Source organism: Rhineura floridana, chromosome 2 (genome assembly GCF_030035675.1).
Source record: "Rhineura floridana isolate rRhiFlo1 chromosome 2, rRhiFlo1.hap2, whole genome shotgun sequence".
Classification (NCBI taxonomy): domain Eukaryota; kingdom Metazoa; phylum Chordata; class Lepidosauria; order Squamata; family Rhineuridae; genus Rhineura; species Rhineura floridana.
In genome coordinates this window covers 30,622,256-30,644,741 of record NC_084481.1, presented here as the reverse complement: position 1 = coordinate 30,644,741, position 22,486 = coordinate 30,622,256, and the positions used below count along the sequence as shown (strand labels likewise).

Below are 22,486 nucleotides of genomic sequence, written 5' to 3'. Positions count from 1 at the left end.
TAATCTTGTTGCTGCAGATTATTTCAGTCCTTATAATTAAGCACACAGGAGCCCATTTACTTGTGTTTGTGGTATATGTGTGTGCACATGTATGTGTAGTCCACATGGCTGTTGTATACCAGGCTCAGTCCATGCATATCTACTCCAGAGTAAATCCCATTGGCTTCACTGATCCTCACTCCCCAGGAAATGTGTATAGATTGCATCTTTGGCCCTTTTTAGCATCTGAACCTGGATTAGTGCATGGCAACAGGTAAGGATGACCCCCAAGACTATATGTGGGGGGTAACCAGGGACCATAGCTCAATGTCGGGTCACATGACTCAGTTCACGCTGAGTAGTTTCTGTGTGCATGTGTGTGTGCACATGCATGTATGAACGAGATCCTAAGACACATGCATTTTGTTTGGTTTGATAGGAACTAGCCTCCTGAGTGGTGGGATTGAGTCTGTCCTAGTCCAGTGGCAAGATGGGTCAGACGCGAAGAAGGAATTCTTGCCTCGCTTGGGATCTACGATACAGCACATCTCTGTCTCGCCTGATGGAGCTTTTCTTTGTACCTCTCATGCAGATAACAGTAAGGCCAAATGGGAGAGAGGAACATACTTTTTATATATAATACTGAAGAACTGCAGCAATTTTAGTTTTGAAAGATTACAACCCTCTTAATCAAGTAGTATGTCCAAGCAGGTGCAGCTCCAGATTTCTGTGACCGCCTAGGCCAGGGATGGGGCGCTAGGGATGGCCTTCCAGATATTGTTCAACTTCAATTCCCATCAGCCCCAGCCAACATGGCCCAGGGATGATGGGAGTTTTAGTTCAACAGCATCTGTATGGCAATCCTGGCCTGAGCAATCCAGGTTTAGCATCAGATCCTTCCATTCACCTTTTCCTTCCTTGCTTTGTGATTGGCATCTCTCAGTTTAACTGCAGTAGTTGAAGGGAGGGAAAGATGTGCATGTTCAGCATGGAAGGGTTTCTGTCTCCAGATTTATACTTCTCTCTCATATCACTCCATGTGGATCCTTCTGCCCCAGTTAGCCCCAAAGCTAATGGTCGACTGGCTTACTTCAAGTGCCAGTTGTTACATCCAAGGTTAGTACTGGTTCAAAAGATCCTTAAGCAGCTATACATACGAAGGAGCAATGTTTATAAGGGCCAAGCTCTTGGATGTGATACACTCCCAACTGGAAGCTGGTTCCAGAGCTTTGGGGCCACTACTGAAAAAGTTTGTTCAGCAGTGACACCCATTCTAATAGTCAGGGACTATGAAGACTGGTCAGCTGGTCTTAAAAGATTGGGGAAGTACTTGTGAGAGAAGGTGCTGTCTTTCTCCCAGGGAACCTGATCCTAGACTGTAACAGGCTTTAAAGATAAGCACTAGCACATTAAATTTAGCCTGCCAAGCCATGGAGTTCATATAGGATGGGTGTTGCATGGTCCCCATGTCTTTTTATACCAGCAATTAATCTGGCTGTCTCATTCTGAACTAGTTGCAATTTCTGATCAACCTTAAAAGCTAGCCTTGCATTACAGTAGTCTAGCTAGGAGGTTGCCTGGGCATGTTCAGTAGTTTTCAAGTCCCTCTTTTCCAGGAAGGGATATAGCTGGCAAATCAACTAAAGCTCAGCAAATGTGCTCTTGGCCACTACACTGTGATGGCTGTGCTCTGCCACCCTAGTCAGAGGCAGCATGCTTCTGAAAACCAGTTGCCGGAAGCCTCAGGAGGGGAGAGTGTCCTTGCACTCGGGTCCTGCTTGCGGGCTTCCCCCAGGCATCTGGTTGGCCACTGTGAGAACAGGATGCTGGAGTAGATGGGCCACTGGCCTGATCCAGCAGGCTCTTCTTATGTTCTTATGTTCTTACTGTGGTCATCCAGAGAGATGGCCTGCTTCCAAGAACACTCCCTCTCTGCAAACCATATCTAGTCATTTAAAGTGGTCCATTTTTTCTGATTAAAGGGTTTTAGAGGCTGGGATTGATAAAAGTGGGAATCCAGCAGCATCAGATTGGGGGGAGGGGGTGGCAGGTAACCCACTCCCGTTTTATGGACCGATGCAAATTCTGAATCGTCCTTTAGCAAATAATAAGCTTTTTAATACTCTTACCAGCTTTCTTTCTTAACTTTCTTAACTTTTTTTAAAAATACATGTAGAAATAATCATCATACACAGCAACTTGAGGGTCTCCACAGTAATTCAAGGATTAATCAGAGGTATGTTTGTTCTGGGTGGTTTTATTTATTTCATCCTCTCGGAAGAAATCACATTCTATCTCAGGCCGTGCCTTTCATTTCAGGCAGTGACGTCAAGACTGGCTTAATGGTTGACCCACGAACTAAAGCTTTGGTTCTGAACGGCAAGCCTGGTCACCTGCAGTTCTATTTGCTGCAAAATGACAAGCAGCTGTACAATGTAAGTTCGACCACTGATCGACCAATGGTAGCTCAGGACCCATCCAGTGCATTATGTATCCCTTCATCAAGATAGCAAATGAGGCTGATGGCGATACGTATGCTGCTGGCGGGGTTTTTTAAATTCAGCATATGTTAGGGGTTCTGCATGGATAGACAACACAACCCTGACCCACAGACCAGGCAAAGATAGGCATGGATGAGAACAAGTAATGAGCATGGAGCATGAGAGAGTTTGGTGGCAATGAAAGCTGTAGGGACATGAAGCTAAAGTAGTTGAAGGAAGGCTTTGCTCAAGGTGGAAGAGAAGGCGGTATGGCTGGAGCAACAAGTAGGACGCTTCGTGTAAAAGGAGAAGTAGATGGCATTGGGATGAAATGTGGGCAATGGGCATAAAGGAGCACAAAGTGTATATGAGTTTCTATGCAGAAGTGAAAATGCATGAAGTGGTCCCAAAGTCTTCCCTTCACCAGCAATTGGTTTTGTTGACTAACTGGCCTCCAAAGGCACACATGAGCTCATAAACCTACCTTGCCTCTCTTTTAAAAATTTGCAGTTGGATATTGTGCAGCAGGAGTATATTCATCAATATGGTCTAAATCAGATTGAGTTAGTGAAGGCTGCATTTGATTCCCAAGGCAACTGGCTGGCTACTGTGGAACAGCGACAAGGAAGGTGCAGTGACCTTGAATTGCACATGAAACTGTGGGCTTACAGTGAGCAAACCCAAAGGTATTCATGCTTACATTTTCTGGCAAGAAAGCTGTCTTGTTCCTATAATTGCTACGTTGTCTTCCCTGAGATTGTTTTAGCATCAAACATAGTTATTTAGACATGCAGAAGGGTTGTGCGCCCACACTTGAAGCATCTCCTATCCTGTCCACCCTCCTCAACTGTTGCTGCCCTAATTAAACCAATGAGAGATGGGACTTCAGATATCATTTATGTATTGCATTTATATACTGCCCCATAACCGAAGCTCTCTGGGCAGTCTACAGCAATTAAAAACATTAAAAACAAATATACAAATTTAAAAACACATTTTTAAAAAATTTAAAAACACATGCTAAAACGCCTGGGAGGAGAGGAAAGTCTTGACCTGGTGCCGAAAATATAACAGTGTTGGTGCCACGCGCACCTCGTCAGGGAAATCATTCCATAATTTAGGGGCCACCACTGAGAAGGACCTCTCCCTTGTTGCCAGCCGACCAGCTTCCCTCACAATAGGCACCTGGAGGAGGGCCTTGGATATTGAGTGTAGTGTACGGGGGGGTTCGTGTCGGGAGAGGCGTTCCATTAGGTATTGTGATCCCAAGCCGTGTACGGCTGCGTAGGTTAAAACCAGCACCTTGAATCGAGCTCGGGAACATACAGGCAGCCAATGCAAGCGGGCCAGAATCGGTTTTATATGTTTGAACCATCTGGTCCCTGTTAACAATCTGGCCGCTGCATTTTGCACAAGCTGCAGTTTCCAAACCGTCTTCCAAGGCAGCCCCACGTAGAGCGCATTGCAGTAATCTAACTTGAAGGTTACCAGAGCATGGACAACTGAAGCCAGGTTATAACTGTCCAGATGGGGGCGTAGTTGGACCACCAACAGAAGTTGGTAGAAGGCACTCCGTGCCACCGAGGCTACCTGAGCCTCAAGTGACAGAGATGATTCTAGGAGAACCCCCAAGCTATGAACCTGCTCCTTCAGGGGGAGTGCAACCCCATCCAGGACACGTTAGACACTCACCATCCGGTCAGAAGAACCACCCACTAACGTCATCTCAGTCTTGTCTGGATTGAGCCTCAGTTTATTAGCCCTCATCCAGTCCATTGTCGCAGCCAGGCACCAGTTCAGCACATTGACAGCCTCACCTGAAGAAGATGAAAAGGAGAAATAGAGCTGCGCGTCATTAGCATACTGATGGCAACTCACTCCAAAGCTCCAGATGACTGCACCCAACGGTTTCATGTAGATGTTGAACAGCATGGGGGACAGAACTGACCCCTGCGGAACCCCATACTGGAGAGTCCAGGGTGCCAAGCAATGTTCCCCAAGCACCACCTTCTGGAGCCGACCTGCCAAGTAGGAGCGGAACCACTGCCATGCAGTCCCACTCCGAACTCAGCCAGTCTTCCCAGAAGGATACCATGGTCGATGGTATCGAAAGCCACTGAGAGATCAAGGAGAATCAGCAGAGTCACACTCCCCCTGTCTCTCTCCTGACAAAGGTCATCATACAGGGCGACCAAGGCTGTTTCTTTGCCAAAACCAGACCTGAAACCCGACTGAAATGGATCCAGATAATCGGTCTCATCCAAGAGTGTCTGGAGCTGGCCTGCAACCACTCGTTCCAGGACCTTGCCCAGGAATGGAACATTTGCCACCAGCCTATAGTTATTAAGATTTTCTGGTTCCAGGGAGGGTCTCTTCAGGAGTGGTCTCACTATTGCCTCTTTCAGGCAGCCAGGGACCACTCCTTCTCCTAGAGCGGCATTAATCACTTCCCTGGCCCAGCCGGCTGTTCCATCCCTGCTAGCTTTTATTAGCCAAGAAGGGCAAGGATCCAGCACAGAAGTGGTTGCACGAACCTGTCCAAGCACCTTGTCAACGTCCTCAAGCTGTACCAACTGAAATTCATCCAAGAAATCGGGACCAGACTGTGCTCTGGATACCTCGCTTGATTCACCTGCTATAACACTGGAGTCTAAGTCCTGGTGGATGCTAAAGATTTTATCCTGGAAGTGCCTAGCAAATTCCTTACAGCGGGCCTCAAATGGTTCTACCATGTCCTTGGGGCCAGAGTATAATAGCCCCCAGACAATTCTGAAGAGCTCTGCTGGGCGGCAGATTGATGATTTGATAGTGGCAGCAAAATATTATTTTTTTGCTGCCCTCGCTGCCCCTAAATACAGCTTACCATAGGCACTTACCAGTGTATAATTGCATCCACCAGGAGTTCGTTTCCATCTGCACTCAAGCCGTCTCTTATATTGTTTTGTCGCTCTCAGCTCTGGGGTATACCATGGAGCCGTATGAGCTCTACATAGGAGAGGGCGCTCAGGAGCAATCATGTCAACCGCCCGGGTCATTTCTGTATTCCACAGTTCAACCAGGGTTTCAGCATGAAATGAATGTGCAGCACTTAGACTGCTGTGCAATTGTTGCACATCATAAGTTTAACCCTCTACCCACACCACATTTTCCTGAGTGGAATGGATGCTCCTGCTGTGTAGCTGCTGCCACATTGATTAGAGCCCATGTAAAACATGCGCCAACACAGTTCCTTTAACAGCACACGCATAACATGCAAGTGTTGCATCTCCCAAAGTGCCAGGCTTGATGATCAGACTGCAAATGATTATACAACCTACATATTCCTGATATTCCCCCCCTTTCCCCCCCTTTTTTGTTAGTTTTTCTTGTGTATATCTGGTAGATTGTAACTTTATCTGATACACACTATGTCAGGGGTGGGGAACGGTACGCAGGGTAACAGAAAAAGGCACATTTCAAAAGTGCTGACTTTTTGACTAAAAGGAAAAATTGGAAGCACACTTAGCCACAGTTTGAAGTTTCGTATGCCTGATGTCACATATGACATCAAGCGTGGGAAATGTGGATGTGGCTTGCCCAAAACAACCTGGTGGGCTTAATTAGGCCCACTGTTCACCACCACTGCACTACATAGTAGTTGGCCCCTATGAATTATCTGCACTGTTGCTAGGAAACCAGGTGGTGACATTTGTGGAACTGGTGACAAGATGTAGTATTTTTCCTCTCAAGTACATTCCCTCTCCATCATATACATCTGCTTGGGACAGTTGCAGATGGTCACCAAAGGTCGGTAGCTATCTACCACAGATAAATGTGTGTAATGTTTCAATGTCTAATGGCACTTAGATGCCAACCACTGTTTACAGTAACAAAGGATGATATTGGCCAAGACCTGCACCTGTCTACTCTTCCTCCCACTTATTTTGTGTTAATGGGTTTTGTGGAAGAGCACAGGCTCCTTAGGTTATGCCTGAACTTATTTCTTACGCTGGACAGCAATGCAAAATGAATGTTACCTCATTGAGGATAAGAATATAATTGAGTCCAGTTTGATAAAATGAAAATACAAGGATGCACCTTCATTTTATTTTCTTGGAATGGATCCTTGTAGTTCAAAACTAAGTAATTTGATCGCAGTTCTGCACAGAGTTAGGAGCACTTAAGCACAGTGACGTCATGGAAATATTCTGTTTCTCTCCTTTCCTTGCAGCTTTACTCTGAACACAAGAATAAGCATGCCACACGAGGATTGTGTCACAGCTATGTGTTTCCGTGACACAGATGCGTCTGAAAGCATAACCCCAACATTGGTAACAGCTGGCAATGATGGACACTTTAAAGTCTGGATGCTACGGGTTGATAATGATGGCGAACGTAAGTAGGAGGGTAGGGTCATATCATATAACATTGTGTTTTTCCTTGAAGAGAGAAAATCCTATTCCTTTTGTTTCTTGATAAGAGCAAAGAGATTTGAAACAAGGCAGAGCAATTTTTTTATCCTTCCACAATGTGGAACACGTTGACATGTTTGTTTTCTATGTCTGTAATGGGCACTGGGTGCTGAAGGCTAAGAAACCAGCAGGGATTTTTGTGAGGCAAAATCAAGTATGAAAGGTCGTCACGTCTCTTTTAAGAGCTCTTAGACGGAATCTTTGCATTTACCTCTTCACATGTATTTCCCCAGCTCCTGTCTGCATCGACTTTTCTACTGCCCAGGGGCAATGGAATAGCGTTAAGTTCCTAGATTTTGCAAATTACAAAAAGTGTTTATATAAAAATAATAATAATAATAATTTAAATTATATGCCGCCTATCTGGCCGATGGCCACTCTAGGCGACGTACAATTTAGTTGCAATAAATGCATCATAATAAAATACATCATAAAATACAATATAACAATAAAACAATAAAACAGTTCCAGTACAGAGTAGTAGGCTATTCGTCGTAAAAATTTAACCCTCCCCGGAAGTCCCAAAGGCCTGTCTGAAGAGCCAGGTCTTCAAAGCTTGGCGGAATACATTCAGGGAAGGGGCATGTCGAAGGTCATACGGGAGGGAGTTCCAGAGAGTGGGGGCCGCCACTGAAAATGCCCTCTCTCTTGTCCCCGCCAACCTAGCTGTTTTAGTTGGCGGGATTGAGAGAAGGTCCTGTGTGGCTGATCTTGTCGGGCGGCATAATTGGTGGCGCTGGAGGTGCTCCATCAGGTAAACTGGGCCAAGACCGTATAGGGATTTAAAGGTTAATACCAACACCTTGAATTGAGCCCGGAAAATAACTGGAAGCCAACCTTTTGCAAACCCAACCTGAGTGGTGCAGCAGCCACTTCCATACAGCACACTCTCTGTAAGCAAAGTGTGGGAACCTTTTGGCCCTCCAGATGTTGCTGAACTGCAACTCCCATCATCCTTGGCCATTGGCCATACTCACTAGGGCTGTTGGAAGTTGTAGTTCAGCAACAATCTGGAGAGCTAAAGGTTCCCCACTCCTACTCTAAGCAAAGGTAGGCCAATTTCCTGTCTTTCCCTGCCCTCTACTTTCACTTCTACTCAACTGACAAACTGATATTTTGTGTCTCAACTAAAGACTAAACGTAGAAGCTGCATTCACATGTCATGCTAAGCCAAATCATGGCTTGGTGCAAACTTGATGGCTCGCAAAGAGGAGCTCATAACTACTTTGCTTCTCTCTCATATGTGGTACTGATGATTCCTGCAATACAAGTCTGAAAGTGGAGCACTAATCAAAGCCTTGGATACATTCCAGGAAAGAAAGCTGAGGTGGACACACCCTGACGCTTAGAGACTATCGTTTTTCAGAGAGACATTTAAGTACTTTCTTCTAATAAAAACCACAGAGTCATATTTATACCAGGAAAAACCTACACACTTGTGGCTGGCATCCCAGAATTGCTCTTGAACGTAGTGTCAGCAAAAATACGTAATTTAAATTAGATAATGGTCTTAAGAATTTAATAAACCATTAGAATATTTTTAAGGAACAGAGATACTTCGATATTAACTGAGTGCATTGCCCTGATCCCAACACTTTTGTTCACTGCAGGAAGTGTGGCACTGCCATCTGGGAAGCATGATGAACCCCATGCTTTCCAGATGTGGAGATGCACATCTGGTCAGGGGTCATCCCAGCAAATGTGCAACAATCTCTTGGTCTCTTCCCAGCTTCAGGGTTGGGAGGAAGGCTCTCAGTTGGCTTGGCCACTGCATTACGAGAACAGTTAGATCACCTTGAAAGCACGGGGCCAAACAGTCAAGGGCAACCCCCATACTGTTCCAGAAGAGGAAAGGGTGGCAAAGGGCTGCTGCTGAGTTGTGATGCCCAGATGTACAAGCCTCTAGCTTTTCCCATGGAAAAGGAGATTGGGGGGAGGTTGTTTGGCCAAGGTGTTCAATTGGTCTCCCTTTCCCATGTCTCCCTTTCCCATTGAAGGTCCAGTGCGATTTGGATAAGTTTATTTATTATTTATTTATTATTTCATTTGTATCCCACCCTTCCTCCCAGCAGGAGCCCAGAGCGGCAAACAAAGCGCTAAAAACACTTTAAAACATCATAAAACAGATCTTAAAATACATTAAAACAAAACAGCATTAAAAACATTTTCATCATCATCATTTTTATTTACGGTCATTGACCAGTCATAGGCATACATACAAATACGAATACATTGGGATTAAAAACATGAATTTGGAATCTCATATGCAAAATACAGCATAAAATACTAAGAGAAGAAGAGACTTTTGGTCCTATTTACCTAAGAACATAGTGCCTTTACCATCTGCTTCCTTATGTTGCATGCACCAGCACAGAATTTCGCTACCCTAAGGGTTGATTCCTTCCTGCGATCTGAAAGGAGGAGTGAGACATATGATGTATCGGGACTATGGGGCAGAGTTTGTAAGACTGGGGCAATATAATAAGCACGAGTGTCCTTGTAGTATGAGCAATAAAGAAGAACATGGGTAATTGTTTCAACCTCCCCTGACTGGCATGGGCATCAGCGTTGGGAGTATGGGATATGCTGGTATCTCCCCTCCAGTAAAGCTGACGGGAGTGCGTTTAAGCTGGCCAGGCTAGGGATATCCAAGGCATAAAGGTATGTTTTGGGGGCAAAGTTGATACTAAAATTTACCGGAAACCGGTAATTTACCACCCGGGCAAAAATATTTTTAAAAAAACAACTTTAAAAAAGGGTTAAAAACATTAAAAAATATATTAAGTTGCAAGCAAACTGGCAAGAGATGAGGCAAGTAATCGTCATTCTTGGCTTGGGTACTGTGGAGAAATGCGATATATTTATTTGTTTGTCTTTGAAGCAAAAATATTTCTGTGACCTCTGTAACTGTCATGAGGCCTTATATTGTTAGCAGTGGTTGCTGGGTGAGAGGTTCTGAGAGGAGAGAGGCAATTGCTTTGATAATGTACTGGATGGGGCCTGGATTAGGTAAATTCATCCTGATTGGTCAGGATGACAGCAGACTCTGATTGGCTGAAGGTTCCAGTCAATTGGGAGTTAACTGTCAGTTGGTGAGAGTAGGTTGGGAGCTGAAGAGATAAGGAGTGGGTTGATGAGGGCAGTGTGAGGAATCGGACCAGAGAATAGCTGAAAGAAAAACTGAGGCCTGTATATTACTCAGTGTGTTGGTAATACTTGTCAGGGGAAGATCAGGATAAGGGAACCAGTCGATGACTGGTTTGGTCTGAGAGGCTGCCCTGTAAAAAGGTCTTACCAGAGGAAAGTGACATAAGTGGCTTTTAATGTTGACTAAACTGTCCGAGCAGCCAGGAGAACAACCAGAGGAGCTTTTGGGTATAGAAGTAGACTGTGGTAATGTTTGGCTGGAGTGGTGGTTTAGGGAAAGTGGGGCTGGGGTAAAAGCTGCTTAGAGGCAGGTGTCAGCAACAGAGTCTTTAGAAACTGTCAGCAAGGACCTTTAAGACCCCAATATAAGTATCGGTATTCCCTTATGTAAATAGCATCCCTTTAATAAACCTACAATTGTAGTTTAAGGTTTATCCTGTCTCTAGTGTTGGTTTCCATCTTACACCTAAAGCCTGCAGTAGACACTAATAGGAGGGTATTGAAAGTATTCTGAATGAATTGGTGGCAGCAGAAAATTAGTGAAGCATAGATATCTAAAGCCTGCGTGAGTCTGAGGGAACTGGGATCCCTGACAGATACCAAGGCCATCTAAAAATTGTGGATACCTGCCTTAATAATATGTGCTGTTTATCATGTTATTCATTTAACATATTCATCCTTTTCTCTGTGTGTTTTCTCTAACAGAACAAGACATAACCTGGGCCTGTGATTTTGTAGGAAGCTATCACAACTATCGAGCTACAAATTGTTGCTTCTCTGAAGATGGTTCTTTGCTTGCAGTCAGCTTTGAGAAAATAGTCACTCTGTGGGACTCAGAAACGTGGGATCTGAAGTGTACTTTTTGCCATCTTCCTGGAACTATAGTGTGTGTGCACAATATATTGCATTCTTTAATTTTGATTTAATTCAGTTTTTTAAAAAAGTTTACCTGAAATACATAATGATACTAATTTAATATTTCTCCCAAATTTAAAACACTAAGCCCTTAATATTTTCATTTTAGAAACTTCTATACTGTGTCCTTCTAAGCTTTCCCAAGAGTCTTTGGTAGAGAGCTTTGTTACTACTGACATAACTTTTCCTTAAAACCAAAATCAACTTATTTTTTGTGACCAGAATAACTTGCGCGAAACTAGAAAATGAAAAACAAAGGTGTTGGATTCTGTCTTCATCCTGACTGTCTCCCATCTGGAAATCTATGTCCTCACTGTGGGAGGCTGTGTGGATCCAGAATTGGCCTCCACAGTCACTTACGGACCCACTGTTAAATACCTTACCCTGGAAGACAATCTTACTCGGCCACAAGTGATTGCTAATGAATGAATAGAGCAAATTGTTGGGGGTCACAGAGAGCTGCAGAGGGTGGATAGGAAGGGGAAGCTCATTATGTGGCATTGGTTGTCATCCATAGTTTGACTTAAACTAGTTTGGAACAATTATTTGGTAATGACAGAGTTCAGTAAACTAACACAGCCCTCTGCAGCTTATGATACACATGTCCCCCCCCTTTCTACTTAAATACCTGGCACTTTTTGCCCCTAGTTGCATGTCAATTGCTTGCCTGTCTGGAAGAAGGTATTTAAGAAGGTTCTGGAATAAATCAAGAAATGTTGCACTGCTGTTTTAGCACCAGCATGCACCAGTGTTATCTTAAGTGGATTACAACAGACCAATTTGCTAGGAAGCTGGAGGTCTTCAATTAATCTGTGAAATGCCTGTCTTGATCCTGTTTATGTAGAGTAAACATTTGCCTGGTTGCAAAGGGGGAGGGGAAATTGCCCTGTTCAGAATTAGGGGGTCATAAAACAGAACTTGTCCCAAATTCAGTACACAAACAAAATTGCTCATGAGAGCAACGTGAGAAGAAAGACAAAGGTTGCTGGAATAGGAAGACTTTGGCAGGTCCTGACTTGTGAATTTCCAAATTGCCCAAGCATTAGTAATGCCCTTCCCACTGTATTGGTATAAGTGACCCACATTTTTTTACATGAGGCTGGTCTCAAAAACTATAAGCCACTTTCTTTTGAATGCACTGAATTTTATTTTAGGTGAAAAATGAGTTGGGTTGTATCCAACTAAGTTCTACTCAGAGTAAACCCAGTACAATTAATAAACTTAAATTAGTCATGTTTATTAACTTCAGTGGGTCTACTCTGAGTAGGACTAACACTGGCTACAAATCATTCCTTGAACTGGTATAAAGCATGCAGAAGGCAAATCCCCATCTTGTAACTGTCTCTGAAATATGAGCATTTGAGATGGTAATCTCGGGTGGGAGAGAAAGAGTGAAATTAATGACATGTGCCACCTAAAGTGCGCATGGATAAAGAACAATCACTACTAGCCTGCATGCTATATTATCTGTAACCATTTCAACCGCTAAAGGGCTTGAATAACTGCCTGAAGTGATGCTAGGGATGACTCAGATGATGGATTTATCAGACAGACAGACAATAGCTTTATCATTGTCACTTATTCTTCCAGCAACCTGTGTTTTGGGAGACAAAGTTGTTCAAAGTACCTTCTTGGCACCACCAGTACCGGGTTTTTGTGCTGCTGGAACTTGCTGAGCTGTACACGTAAGGCCATTTGCTCTTCTTTCCTGTGATGTCTGTCGTAGTGTTTTTAAAAATGGCTGGTTCTGAGAAAGCTGAAATATATATCAATTGCCTTTTTGAGTTAACAGCAAAATATTCTAGTTTCTATTTCACCTGACCCAGTCACTAAAATTATATCATATAAAATTATATGGCATTGTTTTTAAATATCAGAAGTGGACAGTGTATAGGTTTTCATGTGGAATGTTTTAGTTTGCAGAATTGTCCTTTTAAAAAATTATTCATAGCAAAATGCTATTAAATGTCAATGGAACATTGTTGAATTTAATTTAAACTTGTGTGCGTTGAGTGAGGGTTGTATCCAATAAAGTTGCCCTATTTGTGCAAGGATGTCTGCTTGCACAGTAGAACTTTCCCTCCCTCTCCTCTTACAGACCCCCCACCCAAATCTGTTCTGTGAGTTTCCCCAACCCTCTGAAGCCGACTGGGGAGGGGCATGCAGGGAGAGGAGAGGGAGGAGAAATTCCCAGCAGAAGTCCTTGTGTGAACAGGATGATTTCGTTAGATACAATCCTGAAAGTGTCATTTATGCACAGAAACATTGAAGGGCACATCCTCAGGAAAATGACACTATCCAAAACAAAGGGGGGAAAGCATATGTAACACCTAAATTAAATAGGACTTTCTCCACCACCACAATGAAAATGCTTAAAAACAAAAAGGCATTGCATTAACCTGTATATAGCAGAAACCTGCTGCATGTTTTACCAGCTGGTCAGGAGCTCTTTCTAACCGCAAAAAATTATGTAGAGGCTAATTGCTAGACTCACATGAAAGAAACATAGGTGGAGTTCTTACACTTGTTTATCCACTTCAGTTTGTGTTAAATAGCAGCAAAATTGTAATACAGTCCATTTTCACACCTCTTTTGTTCAGCCTGAAGTCTGCAGTGATGTAGGAAGAAACATGTCTGTCAACAATTTTATGCTTTGATGATAAGCTTGGGCTGGAACATGTTTTCTCGCCATACACGGCAGAATGCTTATTTATCTATTTAAAATACGCTGGTAAAACACAACTTAAAACAATAATACAGTCTTTTTTTAAAAAAGAAAAATATACCAGCAAAATGGCAAATAAAACAAACTGGGGATGCCTTACCACCTGAGCAAGCAGGATGGGAACAAGTGGGAATACTGGAAAGCTGGGTAATAAAGTTCTGATGGAAACTACACTCAGGACAGGGAGAAGGTGAAGTTGCCGTCTGGGCTTGGAAGAAACTGCTTCCATTTTTCTTAGAGCCATTTAGGATTCTCTTAAGCCTCCCGCAGGGATCTCCCCTCAAATCTAAATGAAAATCAGTGCAACATTTGGTTGTGTGTCACACAATAGCCCTGAGATTGTGTTGCTTCTTGACTAATGCAGAAATCCTAGAACTGTAAGCTCTTGCATTTCCTGCATATGCGACAGTTTCATAAATGTAAATATAAGCTTTTTAAAAAGGAAGCCAGCATGTTTTCAAAGGTCTAGTAGCCAAATTATTTAATGTATTGCACAGTCTTGAAGTGTACCATAGTTTTGTGTGGCCAAATCCTAACTTTTAAACTGAAAGAGAGCAGATTTGCCTTGCTGGATCAGGCCGGGTTTCCTTGTTTTACCATTCTGGCTCTAGCCGTGGCCTTTAGAGGTCATGGGCAGGAGATGAACCCCGTGTACCTAACAGCTGATATTCAGAGGTATAACGGGGAAGTCCTGTAGCGCAGTCACAGAGCACATGTTTTGCATGCCGAAAGGTCTCCAGTTTAATTCCTGTCATCTCCCAGATATGGCTGGAAAAGATATGGTAGGCTTGCTTAAAGTTATGCAGTCGTTTTCTCCCTAAGTCAGGGATGGAGAACCTCAGGCTCGGGGGCCAAATGCAGCCCTCCGGACCTCTCTGTCTGGCCCTTGGGACTCTCCCAAGGCCACCCCCTCTCCCCAGCCACATCCCTTACCAGCCCTGCTTTTTCCATCCATCATGAGCTTTTTTGCCAGGCTGGAATGTGTCCTTGAACTCTTATGCCTTTTGCTTGCCTGAATGGAGACTAAAGAGGGCTGTGCAAATATGCAGAAACTAGCCTACTGTGGAAAGGTAACGTTCCCATTAGTTGCTCCACCCACTTTTGCCTCTGGCCCTGCCTGCACGTGGGCCCCAGATTATTGCCCAGAAGGGAATGTGACCCTCAGGCTGAAAAAGATTTCCCACCCCTGCCCAAGTACAAGGCAAATTAACTGGCACTTTGACCTACAGTATATCCTCCTTTGTATATCCTCCGTGGCGCAGAGTGGTAAGCGGCGGTAACGCAGCCGAAGCTCTGCTGACGGCCGGAGTTCGATTCCAACGGAAGGAGGAAGTCGAATCTCCGGTAAAAGGGGTCGAGGTCCACTCAGCCTTCCATCCATCCATGGTCGGTAAAATGAGTACCCGGCATATGCTGGGGGGGGGTAAAGAAAGGCCTGGGACGGAACTGGCAATCCCACCCCATATATACGGTCTGCCTAGTAAACGTCGCAAGACGTCACCCTAAGAGTCGGAAACAACTCGCATTACAAGTGCGGGGACACCTTTACCTTTTTTTATATTTATGAAGCAGGTCTTTTTGCTGAATCCCCATTCTAGTTCAGCACTTCTCTGTTCTAATTCACATCAGTGCTAACTGTAGTCCTGGTTTGAATTCATTGCACTTCCTGTAGTTTGCCCTCCTTCCTCACAAAACATCTGCTTAGGAGTCTGTGGTTCTCTTTCATAAATCTGGTTATTTTGCTTTTTCAGTGGAATGGAGCGCTCAGTTAAATGTCATCGTTCTGCAACCAGATTGTCTGTCTGAAAACATTGCCGCAGTTTCATGGCACTCAGAATACTCAGATGGTGAGTATAAAGGTTTCTTTCATTTTTGCCAAGGATCATTGGCTGTGGAACCATACTGCCTGGAAAAATATTTTATTTCCTTATACTTGAAAGCCACTTAAAACAACCCTCCTTAAAATAGGCTGGTTTTGTCTACATAGAAACTATACCATGGCTTCGATCTTAAGACAAATTAACTTTAAAATGTTTGCTGAAGAAATGTTTCTCATCCAACACACACTTTTGCCCTGGTTGGCCACTGTGAGAACAGAGTGTTGGACTAGATGGCCCTTTGGCTTCCCGGCAGCTGCCTGTGTCCCCCCAAATGTGGGATATTCTGGACAAGTGGGGATCCTCCTGAACAATATGGGCTGGAGTGGTGGAATTGCTGGTTGACAGGTGAATTGCCCCAAAATTGGGTGGAAGTGAACTTCCTTGTTTCTTAGGATCCAAACCCATCATATTTTGAGTAAAGATCTCTTGCCGTTCCTGCAATCTAGCATTTGTCTGGTAGATTTAGGGATATCACATCACTTAAACTCTTGCCCTGAGATCAGTTTTCTGGGTTTGAGATTTTCATTATATTTTCATGGAAAGGGCCACCTGACCGTCTTGGCTCTACACAGTCTTTTTAATAATATTCTGTCCCTACGGGAATCGATCAGATGAGTGATACTGTCCTGTTCATATTCTTTGTTTGATTTAAGTGGGACCATTGTTAAGGAGTTTAAAGCCTATGGGAAGAAACTTGTGTTCATTTCAGGTTTCCTTTCTGCAGAGTGTGAGTCTCTACAGCAGGGGTGGGGAGGCTGTGGCTGATGTTGTTAGACTACATCTCCCATCATCCTCAACCATGGCCATGCTGGCTAATAGGAGTTGGAGTCCAACAACATTTGGAGGGCCGCAGAGTCCCAATCTCTGCTCTTTGGCCTATTTCTCACTGAGGCGGTGCAATCCAGCCACTGAGAATTAGGCCTATCATGTTGTTTCTTGATCCCTACTACCCTTTGCTGTTGGAACTCTGTAAATAGGGGACTGGTTTATTTAGGCTGTGTTGATAGGCTCCCATTTCCCGTATGTGTACCACGTTTTACACTGAATGTAAGATGTCTTTATTATTTTGTGATGATTCACTGGCTCTAGACCTCAGAAAAGTAGTGGGGAGGGTGGTTCTTAAAGACTAAAAATACCCTTTTTTCCCCCTCAGTGTTCATGTTTAAACCCAGTGAGCCACGCCCTTCGTGTATCCAGAGAAAGGTCTGCAGAGGCAGGGTGCAGTGGGCTGTCTTTGTTCCAAGAGATGTACCTGAGTGTATTCACTCAGAAAAATATCAGTGGCTCAGCCTGTCTCAGTTTTACTTCCTGACTGAAACACATGTAAGTATATCTGGGACAATATTGGAAGGAAATGCTAGTTCCTCAGAAAGCCAAGTTGTAATGTTAGTCATTTCTGTAGACCTTTTCAGTGTACTACCACTATTTCTTAGGAGAGCCAGTGTGGTCTAGTGGTTAAGGTGTTGGACTACGACCTGGGAGACCAGGGTTCGAATCCCCACACAGCCATGAAGCTCACTGGGTGACCTTGGGCCAGTCACTGCCTCTCGGCCTCAGAGGGAGGCAATGGTAAACCTCCTCTGAATACCGCTTACCATGAAATCCCTATTCATAGGGTCATCATAACTCAGAATCAACTTGAAGGCAGTCCATTGTTGTTGTTGTTGTTACCTTTATCTCATTTATCCTCATAACTGGTTTGTTAGGTGACAAAGAAACATTTAGCCACAAAGTTCACTGTGTGGCCTTGAGTAAGTTGGAAATCACATCTGAGCCCCTCACTTTCAAATTCAGTGTTATATCTGCAGCACTGCCTCTGATTTCAGTACATTTTAATTACTCAGTCTCAGAAAACTTTAAAGTTTTCAAGACAAAACTGCTCAAAACCTTTTGTTGGCTTCCACTTACTTTCATTAGTTCCTATTAGTATTGTCACCCTGTTAAAGAAATCTTAGCTAATTGTGCTAGTTTTAGTTTCATAAGGGTAAAATCGGTCATGTTGAAGAAGCTGGCTTCTCTCCCCATTTCCTCATAGAAGAAGAGAGGGAAATTTCTCTACTATGTTAGTGCCTGCCTTCTACGGTTTTGGAAGTGCTTCTGTTTAAAAACCTTTTGATCATCTAAAAAGTTGCCAGGCAATGGAGCTAGAGATTGGCAATTTTATCTAGGCCCCAACAGTGCTGTCAAGCGTTACTGAAGAGGAAAGATAAATTATTTCAGACTGTAATAAACATGCCCTACTTCATTGTAAATATACACATACATAGGATTTTGTTTTTAATGTGTAAATGCTATTTCTAAATGCATGTGCCACAAAATAAATCATGTGCCATATTTTAAGACCCTCTAGAAAAAACATGTTTTTGTAATCATGTTTTTTTATTCTTAATATTTAGGAATTGATGACATTTAGCACAAAGAGCCCAGAAGAGAGACTCACACCTTCCAGCAGACAGGTATTGCTTTTTGAAAGAACTAGTAGGATGTCCAAAAGAATCTGCAATCCATTTTGTGAGATTTGACTGAAGTGTCCTATATTGAAAAGCTTGGCTTATGTCAAGTGTCTCATCCGAAGATCCTTTGATGGCAGCCCTTCTGAGCGGTGTGCAGTGCAGCACAGAGGACCATCTCAGAGCAGATCCTTGGATCCAGTCTGTCCAGTCAACTCTGTCATACCAGATCCTCATTTCCAGAGATTCCTATCAGTAGCTTAGGGCTATGTTAAGAATGTTGCTATCTTATTACTAGTTTAGAAAAGACTAAAATATGCTTTTCTGTCTACATTCTGCATCATAGTGAAAAAATTGACATTCTCTCTTTTAAGTTTTATGGGTGCAGAGATGCATGAAAATGGAGGCTTTTAGTATTCACCAGAATTTAAATTCTAGGAAACATTAAGCGAGCAGATAATTAAGAACATAAGAAGAGCCTGCTGGATCTAGTCCAACATCCTGTTCTCACAGTGGCCAACCTGATGCCCATGAGAGCCCACAAGCAGGACCTGAGTACAAGAGCACTCTCCCCTCCAGCAGTTTCCAGCAACTGGTTTGCAGAAGCGTACGGCCTCTGGCTATGGTGGCAGAACACACCCATCATAGCTAGTAGCCATTGATTCAGTTTATGCTTTATTCAGAAATAAGAAGCTGGCTGAAAAAGATACCTGTCATGTATTTACAGCTTTTGTCAATAAAACAGCCTAAGTGTAATAAATAAAAAAACACCATTGTGTATACATCATAATGTATAATCAGTCCAAGATAAAGCATTTGCCCTATACAACAGCCTAGAGCCATATACAGGGTCAGGAAAGAGATGGTGCCAGATTTCAAACAGCCTATGGCATCCTTGACCCTAGCAGTACTCAGGAGGTCAGCACAATTATATACCAACCTCTGCTACCAACAAGGGGGTGGGGTACCTGGAGTTGAATCCGGGCTTAGAGTAGACCCACTGAAATCAATGGGACTTAATGTGACCCAGGGAACAGATATTGCCTTCACCACTGATAATTTGCTAAGGTTGGTAATATCCAAGGCTGGGAGGGTTGGTGGCTGTGGTAGATCCCTGCAAGCTTCTTCCATGACAGAGACTTGCAATAGGGTCTGCTAAATTCAATTCTCTAAGCAATGGTTCTGTCTTTTGTTTTCTTCCTCTGAGAAAAAGGGCAGGCTTAGAAAGTTGAGCTGGTGGGAGAACCAGGTCAGGTCCCTTCCAGCCTAAGACAGAAGCACACAGTTGTATTGATTTCACTTACAAAGATGATGATGTACTGACTGAGTCAAACCATTGGTCCATCTAGATCAGCCTTTCCCAACCGGTGTGCCTCCAAATGTTGTTGGACCACAACTCCCATCAGCCTCAGCCATTGGCAATACTGGCTGAGGCTGATAGGAGTTGTGGTCCAACAACATCTGGAGGCACATCTAGATCAATATTGTCTACACTGACTGGCAGCAGCTCGCCAGGGTTTCAGGTAGGATTCTCTGCCAGACCTACCTGGAGATGCTGAGGATTGAACCTGGGACTTTCTGTATGCAAGGCAGATGCTCTTTCATTGAGCTACAGCCCTTCCCAAATTCCCAAAAACCCTAGCCAGCATAGGCCAAGGTCGGGATTATGGGAATATGCTAGACCATTTCCATTTGCAAATATCATTCTGTATCTTCCCCCCTTAATAACTTGGAGGACCAAGAGGTGGCCACTTAAGTACCTGCTCTGTTTTTTTAACTTTGGTGTGTTTGCTCCATTACTGCTTTTTAGTTGGCAATTGAAGAGAATTTCCCCATGACTCCTTTTCACCTGCTACTGGGGAAGCACCGGCAACAGACAAAAGAGACTACAGAAACTGGGAAACTACCTGTGCAGAACAACTTGGCCCAAGAGTCACCTGCTGTCAAAGAAGTAAGAGACAACATGATGCCTGTCCAGAAACAAATACTAAATGTACCTCTTAACAACATTTCTTTTTTATTGTGTCTTCCCCCAGCTTCTTCATACTCCAGCACATGTCTTGCCGTCTGCCTCTTTCCTGTGTCCTATTTTTATTAATTCATTGCTGGTATCCAAAGCAAATAAAAGGTAAGAAAACTACAGAGTGGGTTCCTCAGATGTATTTCTAATTGTTTGTTTGTATTTTCCAAAGTAGCAAACAATAAAACTAAGCGGTACAAGGCAAAACAAGCAAAACGAGGTCATGCACAGTAGACTTTTTCTCCTTTCACATAGTGAGGTACTGGTCCTCCTTCATGAAGGTGAGTAAGAGGGCATTGACACATTGCCATTATCGTAGAAACACAAGCGTTTATACCAAGCTGTCCTTCCAAAATGACTCCTGCCTTGTAGGAGGCCAAGTACCCTGCACACCTGTGTTTACAGAATACGTGAATGAGAATGTAAAACGTTAAAACATTCCATTTGAGATGGGAGCCTGGCATGATGACACACAACTAGTGGGCTAGAGCATCTCATTGTGGATATGATTGAGAACTGCATGGCTAGGACCAGCTTGTACAGTAATATATTTTATAAAATACTCAAAGGTTTAGTGTGTTACTGCATTAGTCCCAGAAGTTGTGCACAAAACTAGATCTCAGCAAAAGCTAGTTTTTAAAGGCACTCTCTTAGTATTCCCTTGCCTATAATTGTGCCTATACACACACGGCAAGGAGAACTTCTTGGCTTTTTCCTGCCATGCTAGTTTGGTACGTATAGGAAGTATTTTGTGTGCCTTGGGATGCATTGAAAAGCTTCATTTCCACCTAATTTGTATTCCTCTGCTGACCTCTTCCACTGGTAATTCTGGCCTGCCATTGGTGACTTTCGTGTGGGAAATATTTCCATTTTTAAGGAATGTAAGGAGTTTTTAAGGAATTTCATTCTAAAGTTTATTCAACATATTCACAAGAAAAAGTATCTATAGTTGAACAACACAACAAATGTTCTAGCTCTAAGACCCATTATATATGAATGATGATGTCTCAGTGGTTTCAAGTGCACAATTCTATTGGCACTTTTATTTTTACAGTGCCGGTGAAGTGACTGATGAAGTTGAAATGGAAAGCAACAACAGTGACAGTGAATCAGAGGAGGATGCAGAAGTTGATGAAGTGCCCCCAGAGACACCCCAGGCAACAGAGTGTTCGGAGGACATTCCATGTAAATTATCAAAAACTCAAGAAAAAGAACTGCGCAGATTAAGAAAATTGGACTACAGCTGGGCATCAGGTCTCTAGACACATAGTATTGGGGACTGCATATATTTATATTTGTTACTGATAATTCTGTAAGATGTGATGCTGCCAAATAAAAGACTGAGTATTCCAGGACACTTCTTCAGTCTTTTGGAATAAATAGGAGTTGCTTTAGAAATGGAAAGTATTTGCCATTAGTGTTTTCTGAAATCACAGTTTAAAATTTTAGCATGAGGCATCTGCACTTGAGGAGAGGCAGCAAACTAGCCGAATGAACTGAAGAACTCATTAATCTACATTCCTAAGATGTTCAGGAGTGCTTGAGGCAGAATTTTGAAATGTGAGACGCAAAACAAATCAATTTTCCTCGAATGCAGACAGGAGAAGCTAAATGGGTCACTAGGTAATAGGTAGCTTATGAACTCTCTAAATAGCCTGCTCAAAACCTTTCAGTAGAAAACTTAGTTGTTTCAGCATGAATACGTGTGTGTGATTGTCAAGATCCAAAGAATAACAAAACTAATATTGTGAGTCCAAGGAAGATTTAGATTTTTGTCAAAGACCCCCGCTTGTGGTATACTGCCTTTAAAACGAAAAAGTGTCACTAAGCTAGTATAAGACCCTTTTATGAGTTCAAACAGCTCTTTGGATCCAGTGTGTGTGCACGTACAGGTACTAGTGCTCCTACATTTGAAGCTACATAGTACAATTATTACGTAACAAGCAAATGAACATCGAGTGAACATAGCAGATCATTTACCTTAATATTAAAGCATGAAATCTTGGTGTGGGATGGGGGGAAGAGGTGCCATTAGTATCACTCAGTTTGGCTTACACCTATTTATTTGGCTACAGCTGCTATGGGACAGAGTTGCTGATGAAAAGAATTTAAATGTGGAAAATTCTGCCTAATAGGCCAAAACTGTATCTAGACCAGTATTTTGTCAGGAGCAAAGCCGTAGTGACTAGCTGTTCCCTGTAGAGCAAGGGTGAGGAATATTTTCCAACATGAGAATACATTTCCTTCTGTCCAACTTCCTGAGCGTCACAGGGCACTGGTGGGTGGGCCAGAGGCAAAAGTGTGTGAAACAGCTCATGTAAATTTTATCTTTATGCAATGGGCTGGTGTCTGCCCACACACCTCTTTCTATGCAGGCAAGCAAGAGTTGTCATCAGAGTTCAAGGATGTATTCTAGTCAGGGAAAACCAGGGTGCAAAG

The 22,486-nt window shown here is 43.2% G+C and overlaps 1 protein-coding gene across 2 annotated transcripts in view; it reads left to right on the top strand.

Moving 5' to 3' along the window:
- Positions 1 to 21,397, top strand: part of WDR75 (WD repeat domain 75) — a 38,456-nt gene extending 17,059 nt beyond the window's left edge. For both annotated transcript variants that reach the window (XM_061608229.1, XM_061608230.1), the window contains exons 9-21: positions 419 to 577; positions 2,156 to 2,215; positions 2,299 to 2,414; positions 2,970 to 3,145; positions 6,670 to 6,833; positions 10,763 to 10,943; positions 12,563 to 12,657; positions 15,449 to 15,544; positions 16,731 to 16,900; positions 17,974 to 18,033; positions 19,838 to 19,978; positions 20,064 to 20,155; positions 21,102 to 21,397. In XM_061608229.1, the coding sequence (XP_061464213.1) occupies positions 419 to 577; positions 2,156 to 2,215; positions 2,299 to 2,414; positions 2,970 to 3,145; positions 6,670 to 6,833; positions 10,763 to 10,943; positions 12,563 to 12,657; positions 15,449 to 15,544; positions 16,731 to 16,900; positions 17,974 to 18,033; positions 19,838 to 19,978; positions 20,064 to 20,155; positions 21,102 to 21,309 (1,718 nt within the window). In that variant the 3' untranslated portion in view covers positions 21,310 to 21,397. The remainder of the gene's footprint in view (positions 1 to 418; positions 578 to 2,155; positions 2,216 to 2,298; positions 2,415 to 2,969; positions 3,146 to 6,669; positions 6,834 to 10,762; positions 10,944 to 12,562; positions 12,658 to 15,448; positions 15,545 to 16,730; positions 16,901 to 17,973; positions 18,034 to 19,837; positions 19,979 to 20,063; positions 20,156 to 21,101) is intronic.
- The last annotated feature ends 1,089 nt before the right edge of the window (positions 21,398 to 22,486 follow it).